At 48.1% G+C, this 17672-nt stretch overlaps 8 protein-coding genes across 8 annotated transcripts; 5 read left to right on the top strand and 3 right to left on the bottom strand.

Moving 5' to 3' along the window:
- Positions 1–330: 330 nt before the first annotated feature.
- On the top strand, positions 331–2179 carry BDR25DRAFT_237763 (uncharacterized protein; the record flags this gene model as incomplete). Its single annotated transcript, XM_033685605.1, has 4 exons — positions 331–951; positions 978–1381; positions 1410–1647; positions 1709–2179. The coding sequence occupies 4 exons, from the start codon at positions 331–333 to the stop codon at positions 2177–2179; spliced, it is 1734 nt and encodes a 577-aa protein (XP_033542962.1).
- Positions 2180–2940: 761 nt separating this feature from the next.
- On the top strand, positions 2941–4086 carry BDR25DRAFT_317922 (uncharacterized protein; the record flags this gene model as incomplete). The annotated part of the gene is made up of 4 exons (XM_033691708.1): positions 2941–3019; positions 3069–3225; positions 3278–3797; positions 4054–4086. 4 exons carry the CDS (start codon positions 2941–2943, stop codon positions 4084–4086), a joined length of 789 nt encoding a protein of 262 aa, XP_033542961.1.
- Positions 4087–4632: 546 nt separating this feature from the next.
- On the bottom strand, positions 4633–7728 carry BDR25DRAFT_395922 (uncharacterized protein; the record flags this gene model as incomplete). The annotated part of the gene is made up of 12 exons (XM_033698404.1): positions 4633–5091; positions 5134–5213; positions 5272–5322; positions 5470–5573; positions 5633–5690; positions 5747–5778; positions 5838–5861; positions 5907–6341; positions 6377–6778; positions 6868–7307; positions 7356–7571; positions 7669–7728. The coding sequence occupies 12 exons, from the start codon at positions 7726–7728 to the stop codon at positions 4639–4641; spliced, it is 2355 nt and encodes a 784-aa protein (XP_033542960.1). The 3' UTR covers positions 4633–4638.
- A 351-nt stretch (positions 7729–8079) lies between these two features.
- On the top strand, positions 8080–9288 carry BDR25DRAFT_345715 (hydroxyacylglutathione hydrolase). The gene is made up of 7 exons (XM_033694075.1): positions 8080–8193; positions 8246–8276; positions 8329–8416; positions 8475–8546; positions 8602–8635; positions 8680–9114; positions 9167–9288. The coding sequence occupies exons 1-7, from the start codon at positions 8128–8130 to the stop codon at positions 9275–9277; spliced, it is 837 nt and encodes a 278-aa protein (XP_033542959.1). The 5' UTR covers positions 8080–8127; the 3' UTR covers positions 9278–9288.
- A 617-nt stretch (positions 9289–9905) lies between these two features.
- BDR25DRAFT_359904 (glycoside hydrolase) lies at positions 9906–12269 on the bottom strand (the record flags this gene model as incomplete). Its single annotated transcript, XM_033696167.1, has 6 exons — positions 9906–10520; positions 10577–11014; positions 11085–11094; positions 11118–11767; positions 11812–12095; positions 12152–12269. The coding sequence occupies 6 exons, from the start codon at positions 12267–12269 to the stop codon at positions 9906–9908; spliced, it is 2115 nt and encodes a 704-aa protein (XP_033542958.1).
- A 765-nt stretch (positions 12270–13034) lies between these two features.
- On the top strand, positions 13035–14104 carry BDR25DRAFT_377820 (uncharacterized protein; the record flags this gene model as incomplete). The annotated part of the gene is made up of 2 exons (XM_033697516.1): positions 13035–13254; positions 13308–14104. The coding sequence occupies 2 exons, from the start codon at positions 13035–13037 to the stop codon at positions 14102–14104; spliced, it is 1017 nt and encodes a 338-aa protein (XP_033542957.1).
- Positions 14105–14148: 44 nt separating this feature from the next.
- Positions 14149–15015, top strand: BDR25DRAFT_79562 (uncharacterized protein). The gene has a single exon (XM_033699056.1). The coding sequence runs from the start codon at positions 14189–14191 to the stop codon at positions 14846–14848; it is 660 nt and encodes a 219-aa protein (XP_033542956.1). The 5' UTR covers positions 14149–14188; the 3' UTR covers positions 14849–15015.
- Positions 14936–16249, bottom strand: BDR25DRAFT_359902 (uncharacterized protein; the record flags this gene model as incomplete). Its single annotated transcript, XM_033696166.1, has 6 exons — positions 14936–15103; positions 15140–15170; positions 15200–15454; positions 15523–15918; positions 15985–16104; positions 16146–16249. 6 exons carry the CDS (start codon positions 16247–16249, stop codon positions 14936–14938), a joined length of 1074 nt encoding a protein of 357 aa, XP_033542955.1.
- Between the last annotated feature and the right edge of the window lie 1423 nt (positions 16250–17672).

The following is a 17672-nucleotide window of genomic DNA, read 5'->3' as shown; positions in this document are numbered from 1 at the left end:
GGTACTTTGCTCACCAGTGTTACAGAAGTCGTCTTCAAGTCGGAAATCCTCAGTTCTTGGAGGCGCTATTCAGGATCCCTCAACACAGTGTGGTCCTAATGCTCAGAATCAAATCGATAATCTAAGCTTAGGACCTCATTTGTGTGGATAATAGGAAGTTTCTCCCTGGCTATGGAATCTAGACGCTCTACATTGCAATATGAATGTTCCCCACCTGACCACGATACTTTACCGCCGGCGAATGATGGCGGTGACGTGGATTCTCTCCTCGCAGCTCCTACAAAAGACCCTGACGAGGACGTGACCCTTTACACAATTCACGCCTCTGAGATGGCGCACTTCCCTTGGGCAGGATTCCTGTCGCTAGTCGCTGTTTTCCTTCTGACAGTTGCCGCCGTCGTTCTACTCGTACTCAGCAACACCACTGCAGTCAACAAGTGGCAAGTCAAGAGCGTCAATATCCAGCCACAAGTATGGCTTTCGGTACTCTCAACCCTCATGGACGGCCTGACCGCATTCGCGCTTGCCGGTGGGGCTACCATCTCTTTCTGGAGGACGACAAGCCGAGGGACAACGCTTCGAAACATGTATGATATTTACGAGTCCCGAGCGTTCTTGGGTGCGGTTGATAATTTGCTGCATCTGCGCCCAAATATGGTTGCTATTAGCGCAATACTGTGCCTGGCGTCTACCCTCCGTGGGCCACTATTCCAACGGGCTTCGGTGGTCAACAGCAACTTTGTCAAAGAATACTTTAACGATTATGAGTTGAAAGTAGCACAAATTATCCCTCCAGGATACTTGTATCCAAACCTTACGTTTACATCGGCGAGTTACGATGCTGTGTACGACCAGTATGTAGAGAGGTCACCGGTCTATATCAACCATAGCAGCAGCACCTGTAGATGCCTCTGTACTGGTAAGGTCAAGGTGAGATTGGAGCTCTTCCACGTGTTGCTTCTATTAAAATTCTTTAGGGCTATGGGTTCGACATACGCTGCTCAAGCTCCAAAATTGCTTGGGATGCTTCTGTAAATAGCACCGTCAGAAGATTGTACCAAGACGAAGATAACAGCATTGGAGATGCTGTCCCAGCTTTCAACACATCAGCTAGTCTTCAAGGATTCGATGGGTCTGATGGTGATGATAAAGATCGGCCTGCCTTTGAAGCCGTGGAAGGTCGCGGGTGGTTCGATGTTGTCAATCTCTTCAAGACGCAACCTGTTTGTGGTGGAGAGCTATCAATCACACGGTGCTCCCTACATCATGCAGTAGTCGAATACGCGGTCGAATTGCGGAACCACACCATCCAGTTGCAGCATCCTCATTGGCAGAACGACACTCTTTTATTTCAAACGCGAGTCCCCCTACTGCCCTTGTCGTCCACTTACTTTGCTAAATATTCGTAGCCCTTCATGGAACATGTTTGATGCTTTACACAACATGTCTGTTGACCCGCCATGGGGTTCGACGACCCACTGGCCCAACTTTTATATGGCTCAATTCAACCAAGAAATATCCATCTACAGTAATGGCGGCGGTTTCATCACAGCGGGCAACGATCCACGCCTTCTTCTTGGAAAGCGGTTCCTAAACGGAGATATCAATGCCGTCAACTGTTCCTCGACTTTCCGGGATCCTACGCAGGTATGAGCAGCTGAGCACCCATCTTAATCAACCGTGGATTGCGAGCTAACAGTTCCTCAAGTTTACCCTCGATCGTCTCCGCGAAATGGCCTTCCGAACGGCTGTTGCAGCCGCCAACAACGTGACTGACATGAATGTCCTTTTCGGTCTCTCATCCTTGGTAGAAGAAGGCCTTCCCAATATACAAAACTGGACTCAGAGGGTCTCACTCAAAGAGCAAGAGAAGTCCATCGTATTCACCATCAGCACGCCATATCTAATCTGCGCGGTTGTCACCAGCTTACTCGCAGTCGTTGCTGTTGTTCCGCTTTATTGGGGATGGAATGAACTTCCCTTTCCGGCATCTTTTAACCCGCTAGTGGTAGCGAACGCTTTTGATACGCCATTGTTGCAGCATGTCGAAGAGCGGGAGATCGAGAAGTACATTAGAGGGAGGTATGGATTGAGAAGTGTGAGGTTCTGTCGATCTGGCGGCGGAAAGGAAGAACTTTCCACAGATACTCGTACTGAGCGAGAGAAGGGCACAACATGACCTGAATTTTGCACTAGATATTTCTCCAAGCTAGCAGAACGCTCACCGCTACATAACTCATGTCGAGGATGCAAAATGTAACCAACTGACCCCCTCCCCCCCGCCTCCAGCCAAACTTGCCTCCAACGCGAGAGCGAAACGATGACGCGGTCGGGTGGGATACGGCCCCCAGCGCGATATTTCGTCCGTAGCTGGATTTTTCCGGAGTGCCGAGGCACAGCGTTTCTCCAGGCCTTCCAGATGATGTGATTCGGGTGGCTGAGGCGTCTACAACTACTACCCGTCGACGTTTTAAGATTTCTCGAACACTTTTCAACGCTCTTCTTCCATCAAGATCGTATCTCTTGGAGCCAGCTCGGCGCGAAACCTGCGCTGGCGTCAGGCTTGGTGCTTGTGGGGATGGCTAAAAATACGACATTCTTAACCGCCTTGGAGCCAAACCCCTTGTCGGTTCTTCCTCTAATTCGTCAGCCATCCAATCATGAAACCCTATTGCCACAATTCCCTGCTTGAAACAACAAGTTGTCGCTAGAAGTCTATGCAGCGAACTCGAAGCTATTTCCGAGAGGGGCGCAATCTGCGGCTCATCATTTCAACAATGGGAACAATAGCCCGCCTTTAAGAGGGGCCCGGCAACCAGGCGCAGCCGGACCTCTTGTCACTCATTCATAATTCAAGCTTCATCCTCGACAAGCTTTCTTTCCTGCAGGATTTGAGACATCAAGCGACGATTGTTGGGACGATCGTCAACTCCAACTTCGATGGCTCTGATCACGCCGGCGCCACGACTCGATAAGAGGGCGGGGGATCTATTGGGATGGTATTCTGGTGCCACTGGATGTGAGTCGATAAGCCCAACTCTTTGATCTGTAGTTGACGCGACGTGTAGGGGAAAAGTTAACGTGTAATTCTGTTGAGATTTACACAACATCTGGAAAATATGCTGGGTGTTACGGGACGGCGTACTTGAGTTCAATGGGCCTGCGTGTGAACTGCCAAAATGCCTTCAATGCATCTTCAACAGACTTAGACGTGACGTTAACCTGGTACGTTGAATCTAGACCTCTCGCTTGTTTACGCTAACAGTTGACGTGCTAGCACCGATACCTCCTGGCCTTGCGTTACACAGACTATCATCCAAACCCAGCCGAATATCGGTACACTATACAACTATGCTTGCGGCGCAGAAGGAGGCTTCGCGGCGTTTACTATCTACCGAACAACTCAGGCCAGCGCAACCTCTGCATCCTCCACCTCTGCATCCCCCAAGAACTCAGCATCCGGCGCTACTGCCCTGTCCACCGCAGGCACCACTGGTCCCGGCCCTACAAACACAAAAGCCTCCTCTTCAGGGGGCGGAACAAATACAGGTGCGATTGTAGGTGGTGTCGTCGGCGGCGTCGCCTTTGCTGTTTTCGCCGCCATACTGGGTTGGTGGCTCTTGTCACGACGAAGGCGGAACCAACAAAACGCACCCCTTCTTGCTGCTCCTCCTCCCGGCGACGCTGGTGGATATTATGGCATGGTTGGACAGCCGCAGCAAAAGTATCCACCGGATGTGCCTGGCTATCCGATTCACCAATGGGGGAGGACTGAGCTGCCTGGAATGGAGAGTCAGGTACATCAGCTGGATGGATATCCGAGCCATGCACATCAGCAAGGTTATGGGTATAGTGAACTTCCAACTGAAGGACATAAATGAAGGAGTTTTAAGATAGCATCCATATCACGGTATAGTTGGCATCATTGTTAGAAGAGGGGCTTGTTGTCCTGAATGCAGGACGACTCGATGCAGGAAACACTGCCATGGCTAAAACGCTCAGCACCGAACTCGACAGTCAAGAGTTGGGTATTTAGCCTGCTTATTCCTCCAGGTAGTCGTGGGTGAGATGATGAGCGCAACATAGACTTACGCAACAGCGTTCCTATGCTGCAGAGGTCCTTATCGGGGTTGGGACTCGAGAAGATAAGGCGCTTGCACTCTGCGCACTCATTCATATTGCATCCAAGGCAACCAAAGTAAGGCTGTTGAATGCCAGTGGACTCGAGAGCTCGAGGATATGCTTCTTGGGGTGGAGCCTCGAATTGTTTTACACCGCCAAATCGACAACATTATCCACGATGAAGTTGGTTAGATTAAAACATCTTAGTGCGATATTAACAGGTTTGGAAAGCCCTAGGCTGTGTAGGTGGTATGAGACAGAATATGTAGTTAATTTATTGTTCGAGTTAATTGAGCGGTATTTGACATGCACATACACCACCACATAGTCCTATCCAACTAATATTTGCATTTCGGCATAGCTACCTTGAATCAGAATCTTTGCAGCATAGCCCGTGTCTCATGCATTACCGACTTGCATCCGCATTCTTCGTGCCTGCAACACAACCAAATCGGCTGCTCTCCGTCTCATACTTCATGGAAATAATAGGGCATCAACCCGCCCTTCTCCCACCCATCAAACCAGCTGAACATCCACAACACCCAAGATCTTCCCAAACTCGCCGCGGGAAACATATAACTTAAACCTCGCCTCCTCATCCTCTTCTTCTTCCTCTTCCTCTTCCCCATCCTCCCTCACCTTTTTCGCTTTCATCGGCAGGTCATTCGTTTCCACCGTCAAGACACCCCCTGCGCCTGCTCTGATTGTAGCGGCAGTGAACGCGTCGGCAGGTTGGCATTGCAATTTTGCATATGTAGAAGGCGCGGAGAGGATGGCAGGGGTAAGCCAGCTTGGGCGTTGGAATGTGAAAGTATGCATGGTGGGTGAAGGTGGGTTGTGATGATGAGGTTTAGGGTAAGGAGTTTTGGGGTTAGGCGATGGGATTGAAGAGCACCTTTTAGATGAGGAGTTGGTGTAAGGGTGTTGTGTGTATATGAGGAAGGGGTTTATATACTGGCTTTCCTTACCCTAGTTTCTATAGTGATCAACTGGCTCCAACACACAAATTACATTGGACGTCTGGGATATGGCCTTGACGAAATAACAGTGCTCTCTGTTTCTAGAATGGTATTGTTGTGATTCACAAGTGGCTAAGCTGCGTTGTTATTGGTTGTAAGATGTTGGAACTTTTTAATTAAGGTCAAAAACGATTGTCTGATCCCAGCCCGTTATCGCTGTTGCCTATGAAACCGTCGTCCTCTACATCCGTAGGTACGATTAGTTACAGTGGTGCTGCACTATTGTGGCGCCTTAAATTACCTGATTCATAGCTATTGAAATTTAGGGGAAAGGAGATAGGGCACCTGTTTAGGTAATTATTAATGCTCTGTCTGCTAGAAAAAGCACCGACTATTCCATCACCTATAGCTGCACTGAAGCAGCCATGGGGCCCACACCACATGATATGTATATACCAGACTGTTGCTAAAGTAAGAGGGGAAGACAGGATTCTCCCTTACCCGACATTTATAGCAGCCTAAATATCGTACTACCCATCCACCAAGCCTACGACAGGACAAAGGTCGGGAACATCAGATATCCGTGTTGATACACCGGCCGGTCATGCACTCACAATTTTACTCCATATATACTAACAGTTGGAGACTCTCGTGGTTCTAATTACGCAGCCATGTTTGAGACTTCAGTCGAGCATCTCTACGCTCCGTGTCAGGTGATTGAGAACAGACCCTCCCTCTATCTCTAGTCCTTTTCACCCTACGCACTTATCCCTACCTCCACTAAACTCCACCGCGGGAAAGCGAGAACGGTCCTATTTTCTACACGTAGCCCCTATCCGATTCTCCGCCCTGGTCTTCCTTAACTGTAGGTAACAATCGATATCCCGGCTCCTCGAAGAAGCTGGGGAACCTTCAAAGGACCCGAAAGATCCAAATACGATTTTAGGTCGACGCATGGTATTCATCGCATATGGATACCCAGTATCTGTGTGATTGTTCGGATCGGGACGAGGATGAGGGATAGCTGGACGTGCATACGCGCCGGCTGGATTGATTCCAGCGTACCCGCGCTTGAAAAGAGCGTCGCAGGGATGTTGAGGACGGTAACCCGCAGCTATGGTGAGTTGGTTTGGACGGAGCTTTAGAGGTAGATTGTTCGAAACAACTTCGGCGGGTACCTCAGATGAAGGAAGAGGGAAATCGGGATATTGTACGTCTGATTCTCGAGGATCCGGAGTCGGGCGTTGGGTGGTGACCGGGCTTAACGTCTCACCGAAAGATCGATTAAAAATAACATTAGCCCAGAAGCAGCCTCAACGGGGAGGTCTTGGGTAGCACCTTTGTTGAGGAATGAAAGTGCTAACTTGTCGGATTCTAACTCGGTCGCAGAGTCAGAACCGGCATCTTGGTTCAGGCAGAGTGCCGAATTTGGAAGGAAGGTCTTGTGTTCATCGCCGTTACGGGTGTATTTGCTACGGTAGGGAGAAGCTGTCTTAAAGCAGGATTCATTATCGGACAGATCGCCTTCGATAGCGTGCAGGTGCCCAGGGACAAGTGGCCGAGCCACATAAGCCTTGATGTCGTTTCGAGTGTTTCTACCCGTGAGGTTTCTTAGAATAGCTTGATTTCCGTTCTCAGGAACTGGGAGAACTGCATTGGGGTTTGCAAAGATGAGGCCGAACTGTGCGGCTGCCCATCTGAGACCCGTGACAAGTCTGCCAAGATAAAATTAGCAACATATTAATTGCACGTAGCTAATGTAAGGTTAAAGATTGGCCAAGCTTACACAGATTTGACAGATCCACGCCAATCTCCGCCCTTGCTAGGGACCTCATGCTCAATGTTCGTATCCTCACCTCTATCCTCAGTCGAAACTTGGAAAGGCCTCTTGCCGAACGAAGACGCAGCTGGTGGATCCTTGTTATTGGGCGCGGCACCTTGCTTCTTGCCCTTCTCAAATGCAGAAATGATCTGTGCCTCAGCTTCGGGGATGAACTCGCCCATGAACGATAACGTATGTGGGTATCGGTATCCGGGGATTCGGTACATGGATTTACCGCGACTATCGTCTTCTGGGTGGGCTGGAATACGGGCTGGGAAGGGATGCTCTGTCGGATTAGGATAAAATTTGATCAGGTCCTTTCGTTGGGCCCCCATGCCAAGCAGGGTAGGTGAGGGGACATTGGACCGGTTGGTACCCTGCTGATGTTGCTCGGCAGGACGCCGCTCGTCTCGGCAGAGTCGTGTTGGCATGTTGCGGAGTTGGTGTTAAACCGGAGGTAGTGTCAAAACAATGGAGGAGTTGACAAGGAGAGGTGCCAGGGCCATGAGAGTCATTTGGCTGAGTTGGACAGTTGTTAACCGACACGGGACTGTGAGTATATGAGGCTGCTTAGAGATAATATCAATGACAGCATGGCGTTCACGGTCAACAAGTGAATCGGTGGACGAGAAGAGACCGATGAAGTATTTCGCTCCATCCACAAAAACCTATATCAAATCCAGGACTTGAGCGCTTTCAAAATATAATGAACCTAGATCGTTCCCATCTAGGGTGAGTAGTAATAAACGTAGCGAAGAAGATGACAAAGGAAACGACGGAAGCCGGAAGTTTATATTGTTTCCAAGAGACGCGTGGTACAGGCATAAACCATCTGAAAAGACTCCTGATAAGCTCTGTAACAATATGCAGGATGATGGAAAAGTCTAGGAGAATAAGTAATATCATTTGGGCAGGACGTATTGATGACCATTGTTTTGTTGTGAGTGTCAAAATACCGCTTCAGGGGAGTTAAAGCTACCACCCAAACGCATCTGGAGGATCAGTCAGTGGGCATTTTAATCAGCACAGAGGAATATTGAAGGAGATCAACAAAGAGGGACGTTTTGAAACCGCTGAGACGGAAGACCTTATCACGGAAGCACGTGACTCTTATCGATAAGTGGCGCCCGCATTCCAAAGTCCTGTCCTCATGTCATTCGGCACTTCGTCGAGAGTGCTGATCAATCTTCCATAACACCACGACTAATACCTAGCATCTCCCTTATGAGCTTACTCGCAACCGCAATCAAGCGAAGCTCATTCAGACTATTCTCCAATTCAATTACGAAGGTAAGACACCAACAATCTTAGACGAAATTGATGTTCGAAGCTAATTCTGCAGCGCACCATGCATATCTTCTCGATCCCAATGTGTATGGGCACCCATATTGATGGCTTTTAGCTGATATTTTGACATCAAGTTAGGGGAGGGGACGGGCAACAATTATGCCTATCTAGTTACCGACGACAAGTCAAAGGAAGCCGTCATCATAGACCCCGCAAATCCGCTGGAGTGAGTTACAAAGCTGATGGTTCCCTCTAAGCTTCATACGATTGCTTAAATTCTTTAGAGTACTACCATATCTCAAGGATAAGACAGATAGCGGTGACATTAAATTGTCAAAGATCATAAATACTCACCAGTACGCTTCCCAGCCTATGAACTATTCGCCTGAAGGATAAGCTCACGCCTTTCAGCCACCACGACCATGCCGGAGGAAATGCTGAGATTGTAAGCTCCCAAATTTTGAATAATAATGGAAGCTAACTTTCCAGATCAAATACTTCAAGCTGCCAATCATCGGCGGCAAAGACTGCGACAAAGTCACCACAACCCCCGAGCATAAATCCACCTTCAATGTCGGCGATAACATTAAAGTAACGGCGCTCCACACCCCCTGCCACACGCAGGACAGCATCTGTTACTTCTTCGAGGACGGATCTGACAAGGCAGTCTTCACGGGTGACACGCTCTTCATTGGAGGTTGTGGTCGGTTCTTCGAGGGCAATGCAACAGAGATGCACAAGGCGTTGAACGAGACACTCGCTTCGCTTCCGGATGACACAAAGGTGTACCCGGGACACGAATACACCAAGGGTAATGTGAGGTTCGCGAAGAAGGTGCTGGATAACGATGCCATTAGGAGATTGGAAGAGTATGCCAAGGACAACAAGGAAACCCAGGGGAAGTTTACAATCGGGGATGAGAAGGTGAGCCATGGCGTATTCTATTCGAGGGAAAGAAAATCTGACACATTAATAGCAACACAATGTGTTCATGCGTGTCAATGACCCTAACATCCAGGCGTTGGTAGGACATGATGAACCGGTCCAGGTGATGAAGACGCTGCGTGAGATGAAAGACCGGTCTTAAGTGTAGACACCATGTACTTTACAGTACTAATAAAAGAAAAAAAACTAGTAACTTAAGAATTATGTTTGCAAACTCTCCCTTTGCCAGGTGAGAGAGGACAAAAATAGCGGTTGAGCAAGTCACATCAATCAAAGCTACTACGCCGTAGCGAGTTCTAACTAAAAAATGCACGTTGTTTGCTCTACATTTCTTCGAATTTATGCTGAACCCCTACATAAGGCGTAAAAAATTAACTCTTCTTATACAATATCTAACCTAGGCTATTAGCGAAATGGTATCGCGCTTGACTACGATTGTCTCAGAAATCGAGATATTACAGGCTCGAGCCTCGCAGGGTTCACTCTTCTTTCTTTCTTAATGCCTTCTTAGAACTTTTTTGGCTTTGGGAGAGCTTCTAGTTAGGGTATATGATGCACTGGCCTTTCTAGTTCAAAAAGTCCGCACTGAACATGCTACTCAATAGCCCTACTACTGAAAGACAATATAACACATGTGCAGCTGCCGGTATCGCAAGCGAGCGCCGTTTTCAAGAAAAAATGCTTGCGCTTTCAGTATGCCGGCCTCAGAACTAGCCTAATATCCAATCTTAAAGACCCAGGTATACTCATCTGCGGCAACAACATCATCGCTAACTTCTAGCACCACCACCCCATCTTCTCTCATCGAACTCGAAACTACTTTGCCAGCCATGCTGCCTCCTACAAATCGTCACTTCATCTCCCTGCACCCACGGTATTGGACTCTCCAGCACCAAGGTCCCATTCGGTTTCTCCATACTCAAGATGTAGAAAGCGTCTTTCGTTGTAGTGAACCTAATGCCGTCACCCTCCTGTGGTGTTACAAACCAATACGTCGTGTTGAAAATAGCTTCTCCGTGACTCTTAATCCATCTTCCGGCTTCCCTTAGATTATTCTTCTCGACATCGAGAATCGTACCATCTGCCATTGGTCCGATATCCAATAGGAAATTTCCATTTTTGCTCACGACATCTACGAGACTTTGAATAATCATGCTGGCATTCAGGTAAGAAGCTAAGGGCGTCGCGCGATTGTAGCCATAAGAGTAAGGATCCATACCGAGATTACTTTCCCACTTTCGCGGTTGTACGGAGGCGTAGCGGGCGTATTCGGGGGTGTCGAAATCTCCGGGTAGGCCGCAGCGGGCGTTCATGAGTGCTTGTCTATTGGAGGTTGCAAGGGTGTTGAACCAGTTGCTTGCGAATTCGGTCGTCATGTTTGGCCCCTGGGGTTTTGTTAGGAGACAGATTTATGCTTGGGCTTGTGGTGGGTTGAACTTACGCCGATGTCGCACCACATTATTTCTACGCCCATTTGTGCAAGCGCGTTCATCTCGGGGATTATGAGCTGCGAGATGTATTCTTCTATGGGGACGTATCCAATGTAGGGAAGTGTTTCGTTGGTGAATGGATTTGTTGCATTTCCGCCCGGCCAGGAACCAAACCCATATTTCTTGTAATCTGGATGAAACCACTCCGGCAACGAGAAATACGTTGCTCGGTGGATATGTGGCTGATATTCTGCGGAAGCGTCAAAAAGCTCCTGTAAGAGGTTCCTGTGAGGGAATTGTGCAACCGAGGTCCTCTTCGTCACGTTCTCGGGGAGGTCGAAGATTGCGTAACCGTCGTGATGCTTGCTGACTTGGACGAAGTAGTTCGCTCCAGCGTCCGCGAAGAGATCAACCCATTCCTTAGGATCAAATGCGGCGGCTGTGAAGTTCTGTATGAAGTCATCGTAAACGATGTTAGGGCCGTAAGTTTCTAGGTGGTGCTAGTAGGTTCGGTCGGACGTGTTTGAGCCTTGGTTGAGGTGCCACCAGTACCATTCAGTGTATGTCTCGTTCTTTCCCAAGTTTCCCCAGCCGGGAACAGCGTAGATACCCCAGTGAATGAAGATTCTATATTTGCCGGCATTATACCAATCTGGAGATTCGTGCGAGTAGATTGATTCGTAGGTGGGTTCGTAATCTTTAATCCCATAGGTTGCGTTAAATGTATAGTTGAAAGAGCTGATATTCTGTCCCGTGACCATAATTGTGGCTTCCCCAGTACTGCTAGTAGTTACTCCAGCCTTAGTTTCGACACCGACGGTAACCTTGACTTGGTCCCCAGCTCGCAACCTTTTGATGCAGCCAGGTTCAATTGTTTCTACACCAGGCGAGTCGACACTTACTGTGACGGAATTATTTCCCGTGACATGTTCCGAACCAGCATTGTTGATGGTGACCTCGAAGACTTGGGTTTTGTTGCTTCCTTCCAGCCATTTCTGCGTTGATCTCGCATATTGTACGCTAACGACATGCCCATTAGCCGTAGTAACTGCTGGAACCAAAGTAAGGGCAAATATATGTAGTCTGGCCTTGATTTCTGCTCCTCCTGGGTTAGTCGCTGACCCTCCTGTGACATTTGGCAGTATTAATGAGTCCAGTTCTTTCGAGCTATCGAGCCAGTTTGAAGTCCGGAAGATATTGATCTATTGTAATCGACAGTCTCATTCGTTAGCCTATAAGGGAAAACCATATCACCTCCGGCCGGGTATGGCCAACTCCACCATGCTGGGACGAGTACTGGCCCAGATGTTGTCGTGCTATCGGTATATGTCGCATTGATGGTTCCTTGAGCCATTCCCTCCTCGGAAGCGGCAAACATGTGCACGCTAAGGTATCGTATCCGCGGAACAGAAATAGTTTGGCCGGAGGCAATGACATTATCATTACCCCCGGCTCTGTAGGTTGGAAATTTATAATTCAGTCCTGCATAAATAAAGTCCTTCGGTGGCATGAACTGCGCCGGATACGAATCTAGAGTGTTGGAATCATGTAGTAGTAGGTGGAGATGAGTTAACTACCTCCTGAACCATCAAAATCTGTGTCTCCTGGGTTCAAACTAAATGCTCGACTATTGAATTCTGGACTGAGGTCAATTGGAATGGACAAAGCTTGACCTGAGAGAGGCTGGAAATTGTTCTGGGGCATAAATATGAGTTGCCGAGAAACAAAAGAGAGGAGTAGGCATGTCGATGAAATGGCGCGAGGTATGGACATTGTGGATGATAGGGCCCCAAAGTGGTTGCAAAGCCAAGAGTCGTGATAGGTTTCATTTTGTACCTGACAGGACCGTTGGAAACGAAAAATCCGGCATCACGACATGTAATCATCATTTCCCCACTGTTGGTGATCGGCGGGGAAAGTTGCAGTGGGGAGGATATTGTACATGAGGTTGCATGTCAAAGATTGGAGACAGGGTCGGGGCACATTTGCCCGAGGGAAAGGTCACATTGAGAATTAGACCGATTTTGCCGCTGAAACCTTTGCTAGTAATTGTCTACATTTTCCTCTCCTCTTCTCGGAACCAGCTCCTATATTTCAGTTCTGATAAAGAACATTTTCCTCTCAGATCTTACAAATTCTGCCGTCGTAATGGACCTGTTCTACCTGCTTTTGCTATCCCCAGCGGGTCGCTTCTCTTGCGTTGGCAGACAGGGAAAAATAGGCGAGCAAGTCACCTTAGAGAGAGCCAAACTGAGGGCATTGAGCTATAGTGCAAGGCCAAAGGAGCACAGTGATCTCCGGCGAAACTATATACTGTACGAAAGAGGAGCTAGTATTAATGAGGAAAATTTTAGTCCTAATTGGTGACTAGTGCAGTGCATTGGCGCAGCATCACGTGCGACAGCTTCAGCCCCACCTTCCAACTGCTCCCATTACACTTCTTGTTGCTCTCTTTCAAACAGGTGGGCAATGGTTCCCCAACAATCGAAGAAGCGCCTGGTGGTATGCTGTGACGGGACGTGGAATGACAGTGTCAGTACCGACAATCCGCTAACGAACGTTTCGCGTCTGTCCCGCTGCGTTGAGGAGATCGCGGAAGATGGAATCCTCCAAGTTGTCTACTATCACACTGGCGTTGGATCTGGGACTTCCAAGCTGAGTAACAGCGTCGATGGAGCCACAGGTCGCGGTACGGAAACAATCTCCTTCGCAATGCTCGTCCAAAACATGACGGTGATGCAGGGCTTTCAGCAAATATTCGCGACGCTTACAGCTTCATCTGTAATAACTACAATTTCAAAGACGGCAATGACGAGATCTTCCTTGTTGGGTTTTCCAGAGGTGCCTTTACCGTGCGCTGCATTGCTTCCCTCATTGAGGACATCGGCTTGCTCACCAAACGCGGGCTAGCGAATCTCCACGCTTTATACGACTCTTGGAATTCTAAAAGTAAGGACGCTATCCAGTTGGAGCTCGAAACAGGCCAACTTGAGAGGAAAGGGGTCTTGAAAAGACACATCCAAATCGAAGCATGTGCCGTTTGGGATACCGTTAGTGCTCTTGGTGTTCCCATTCCTTTTGGACTTCCGCAACCAGCGTCAAAGAAACTCGCTTTTGTGGATACCAAGATCCCAAAGGTGGTGAGGAACGCTTTCCATGCTTTGGCCTTGCACGAGCGTAGGAAGCATTTCGAGCCACTCCTTTGGGATCATCCGAGGGAACAAAACGTCAATTTCCGACAGTGTTGGTTCTTCGGTTCACATAGTGATGTAGGTGGGGGTTATGAAGATGCTGGACTAGCCAATCTTACATTGATATGGATGATCGCTCAGTTCCAGACATTCACCACCCTATGCTTTAGCATGGAAACATTGCTCCATTTTTTGGCCCCAGATCAACAGATTGAACAGGAAAAGAGTTGGAGTTTTGGTTCACATACATCATATGAGTGGGAACGGTCCTATTCAACCATCCGCAGTAAAATAGATGAAGGTGCGTTGCATCTCTCACATGGACATGCTTTCTTATCTAGTTTCTAGTCTACGGTAGTAGATGTGCGTATCGATGCAACTGACGCTTCACTAGGGAAGAAAGCCAATTCCTTTAGTGGAATATTTCGGGTTATGGGTTCCCGGCGTCGCCTTCCAGGGAAATACATTCCCTATCAATCGATCAAAGACGGATCTCAGGCTCCTCCTGTCAATAGAATCGAAACGGAATCGCCTATGACCACTTTCAATGCTGGTATGAACAGCATCACGGAGCCTGAGGGTCATACTCAACCAACAACTGAAGCAAGGACTAATTTGCTCATGCCCCAGGTGGACCAAACTATTCACTTTACCGTCCGGATCATGATGGCAGAAAACATTGGAGGCTGCGTTGCACTGAAAGCCTATAGAACCAGCCTTGTTGATGAATTATCATCGAAAGTCGCATGGAAGCTAGATCCTGCAAAATTCCAGACCAAACGTCGCCTGCTTGATGCTGTACCTTATATAGAGGAGGATCATGTTACTGACAAAGAGCTCGACATCCTACGACGCTGGATCCAAGAGTCTGGAAACATTGGAGGAACCTTTCAGCAGGTTCATACAAAAAGATTCAGTGTACGCCCATTCAGCAGTGGGGTTTCTCAAAATGCCCAGCTATCTGCTACAATGGAAGCTAGTTACACGAAATCCTTCCAAGTTCCAGAGAAATCAAAGTCCTTCGCAGACCGTCTGAACCCTCTCCTCGACGAAGCGCGTTCACCTAAGCTCATGTATCAACCCAAGATATAGTACCATTATACCAATACGAACCCTAATACCTTCTTCACTAAATTGGAATGTACATTAAGAATTTTATTCGCCTCAATAAATGTCTAGCTACTGTGGAGGCCGACTAATAGATCGAGCGATTTGCTCTGGTCCTCGGAAAGCTTGTTTATCAAAATAGGAGTTTGAACTCCTCTTCACCCTTCTCTCTTCCTGAGGAACCTGCTCATCTTTCCCGACCACAGGCTCGATGGCTGGCTTCCTATCCTCTGTTAACACCTATTTATCGAGGTTGAAACGTACAAATTTCCTTACCCTAGTTGATCCAACCATCATCTTCGGGAGTCTACCTAGATCGGTATCCACTTCAGTGACTTCGAGCGGTGTACTGGGTCTTTGGGTTCCTCTTCCTCATACACGATGCTTCTGAGGGTCCTCTCTGCATGCATCTCCATAATATCCCGCCCAGGGGCGCTCACTAAATCCTCGTCCCGCTCTCGCTTCGGAAGATCGAGGAGGATGAGGATCTCCTCGCCGCTGTACTTAATACCGACATCATCCACGGTGAGGACATCATCATTAACCATTTTCGCGACAATATCATGTGAAAGAGCTCCCGTAGCTCTTCCCCTTTAGAGAGTGTAGAAATATTTTGCTTTTCTAATGCATCCCTCAAAACCTGTCCTACACTCTTGGACTTCCGTTTACGAGGGCGTCGTGAAGCGGTAAACGAACGTGGCTTGTATTTTTCTCTGGAAGTCGGATTAGGCTCCCTTGAAGCTCCATCAGGATCAGACGCGAGCTCTTTCATTGACTGCTCCTTCGTTGCATGGCTTCTCTCAAACTCTTCGCGGATATTCATGCTCTGACCTACTGCAGTATCTATGATAACCTGTATAGCATGGCCATGCGTTCGTTCTTCGACTGCATCTAAAGGCAACAGATCTCTGCGGGTTCCCAATCTCTGGAACAGACCTCCCTGAGATGGCAGGCAGACGAGAAGAGGAACAAATGAACAGATTTCAAGACTTAGGTTCCTCTCCGCTGTTATACTGTACACGTCTTCAACGGAAGGGCAGTCGTTGATTACCTTCCTCATCGGGATCGCACACGCTCCCCATGAATGGATCCACCGTTTGCGATAGAAGGAGATCCTTCACGGGGAAAACAGGTATTGCAAGAATAGTTTGTGAATATCAGCTCGCGGTGGAGAATAGAATTCGATCGTGTTTGAATATATGAGGTGGGGGATGTAGGCAATGAATCCCAAGAGAAGGGTTCTACGCTGTCAGTCCCTTCTTTAACAGCCACGACCACGAACCTGGTAATGCAATGGCGGTCAGTGAAGTTAAGCATTCTAATTACCAGATCGAAGACAGTGAAGAGCGTGGGATGGTAATGATTGCAGGTGATTAGATCGATCATTTACGCAAGCATTCGGCGTAACAGACGTCTCCGAAAACTACTCAACGTGTACCCAAAACAAACAAAGCCCCTAGTACGCCATTACAAAATAAGTTGAATTGGATAAAGCGACGCATATGATAATAGATCTTCCTAGATTTGAGTCGGCTGTCCAGCATCGGCTTCATCTATTTCCATGCAATCGGCTATCTGGTTCACTGACTCATCTTCTTCTGCATCCCCGACGCTATAGACTTCCCTTCATTATCTACAGGGTTGCCCAGGCATTTGCCCTGTCAAAACAATTCATCATACTCAAGCACCTCCTTCACACTGAATCTTACTTTCTTCTTCGTCCGTGCGTATTCCAGTAGCCAGCCTTCCCCATTACGCCTCCCTTCTTACTATTGTCTTTCAAGATGTTAGTCCTGAACGAGAGAGCTGGGACAATCACTTATATATATAACTGTTTGGCGTGTCCCACTCACAGTGCGTTTCAGCTTTTGTGCTCCCATTTCTTTTTCCTCTAATACCATTTTCCCAGTCCTATGGTCTTTTAATCCACACTGTTAGGTACAAGGTCCCCGTTAGGCACCAGTTCCTCAATAAAATCCTCAAATATTGGATGAGACTTGATGTAGAAGAAATCTTCTTGCCTCCCGTCATCGTCATCAATGAACAGCGAAGAGGGACGTCTTCGCTCCCCCGGAAAACTGTTAGCCAACCCTGCTGTATTACTGTATTTGCGGAAGCACCGAGGGATGTGGGTGTGGGTATGCCATATTTTCGAATATTAGAATCTAAGGGATAGCCCAGGACAGCCAGGAGATCTCTAGAAAAGATCGAATGCTTGCTTCACGCTCTGGATCTGTCCTTGATTCAATTGCAATTCGGGTAGTTTACGATCGAGACTAGGCTTTCAAACTGCCTGTAGAAGATTAGCCACTCATGGCCTTGGTATCTCGAAGCGTAGAGCTCTTCTTCAGGTCACCTGTGGGAGCATAACGTTGGACTGTCTGGTAGGCCCACCACTTTCGCTTGATGGATATGATATATGGCCCCTTTTCTAGTAGTATCCCGTACTAAACCCTCTTTCAACCTATAGACTACCCGTAGACGCTTGACATCGCACCATCATTCCTAGTTCCACTCCTGAACTTGACTGAGCATGAATCATTCTCCGTTTCCCGTGCCAGTAGTATCCTAAATACTGTGCTCTGTTTCGTAGTCTAGATTCCTTGTGGACACCTGATATCGCACAGCCTTTTCTAGTCCCACGAATAAGGCTTGACCGACATGATCTCCATCTCCGTTTCTAGCAGCCCCCTACCCACCTCAGCCTCCTCCACGACGCAGAGAGCTAATTTCCCTCCGCCGCTTATCGCAAGTCCTACACCCGCAAAAGTGAGTCTTATGCCAACGAGAATCACCCATATCTGCAAAT

Source organism: Lindgomyces ingoldianus (assembly GCF_010093535.1).
Source record: "Lindgomyces ingoldianus strain ATCC 200398 unplaced genomic scaffold BDR25scaffold_35, whole genome shotgun sequence".
Classification (NCBI taxonomy): domain Eukaryota; kingdom Fungi; phylum Ascomycota; class Dothideomycetes; order Pleosporales; family Lindgomycetaceae; genus Lindgomyces; species Lindgomyces ingoldianus.
The sequence above is the reverse complement of the archived record's forward strand: the minus strand, read 5'-3'. Positions and strand labels throughout refer to the sequence as shown.

What these genes read in the sequence shown, in the direction of transcription:
- BDR25DRAFT_345715 (XM_033694075.1), top strand. Translation starts at nt 8,128, where the DNA reads ATGAGCTTACTCGCAACCGCAATCAAGCGAAGCTCATTCAGACTATTC. An exon ending in GACCCCGCAAATCCGCTGGA is followed by an intron (nt 8,417 to 8,474) that starts GTGAGTTACAAA and finishes TAAATTCTTTAG; the next exon opens with AGTACTACCATATCTCAAGG. An exon ending in CCGGAGGAAATGCTGAGATT is followed by an intron (nt 8,636 to 8,679) that starts GTAAGCTCCCAA and finishes CTAACTTTCCAG; the next exon opens with ATCAAATACTTCAAGCTGCC.
- BDR25DRAFT_79562 (XM_033699056.1), top strand. Translation starts at nt 14,189, where the DNA reads ATGGGTTCCCGGCGTCGCCTTCCAGGGAAATACATTCCCTATCAATCG.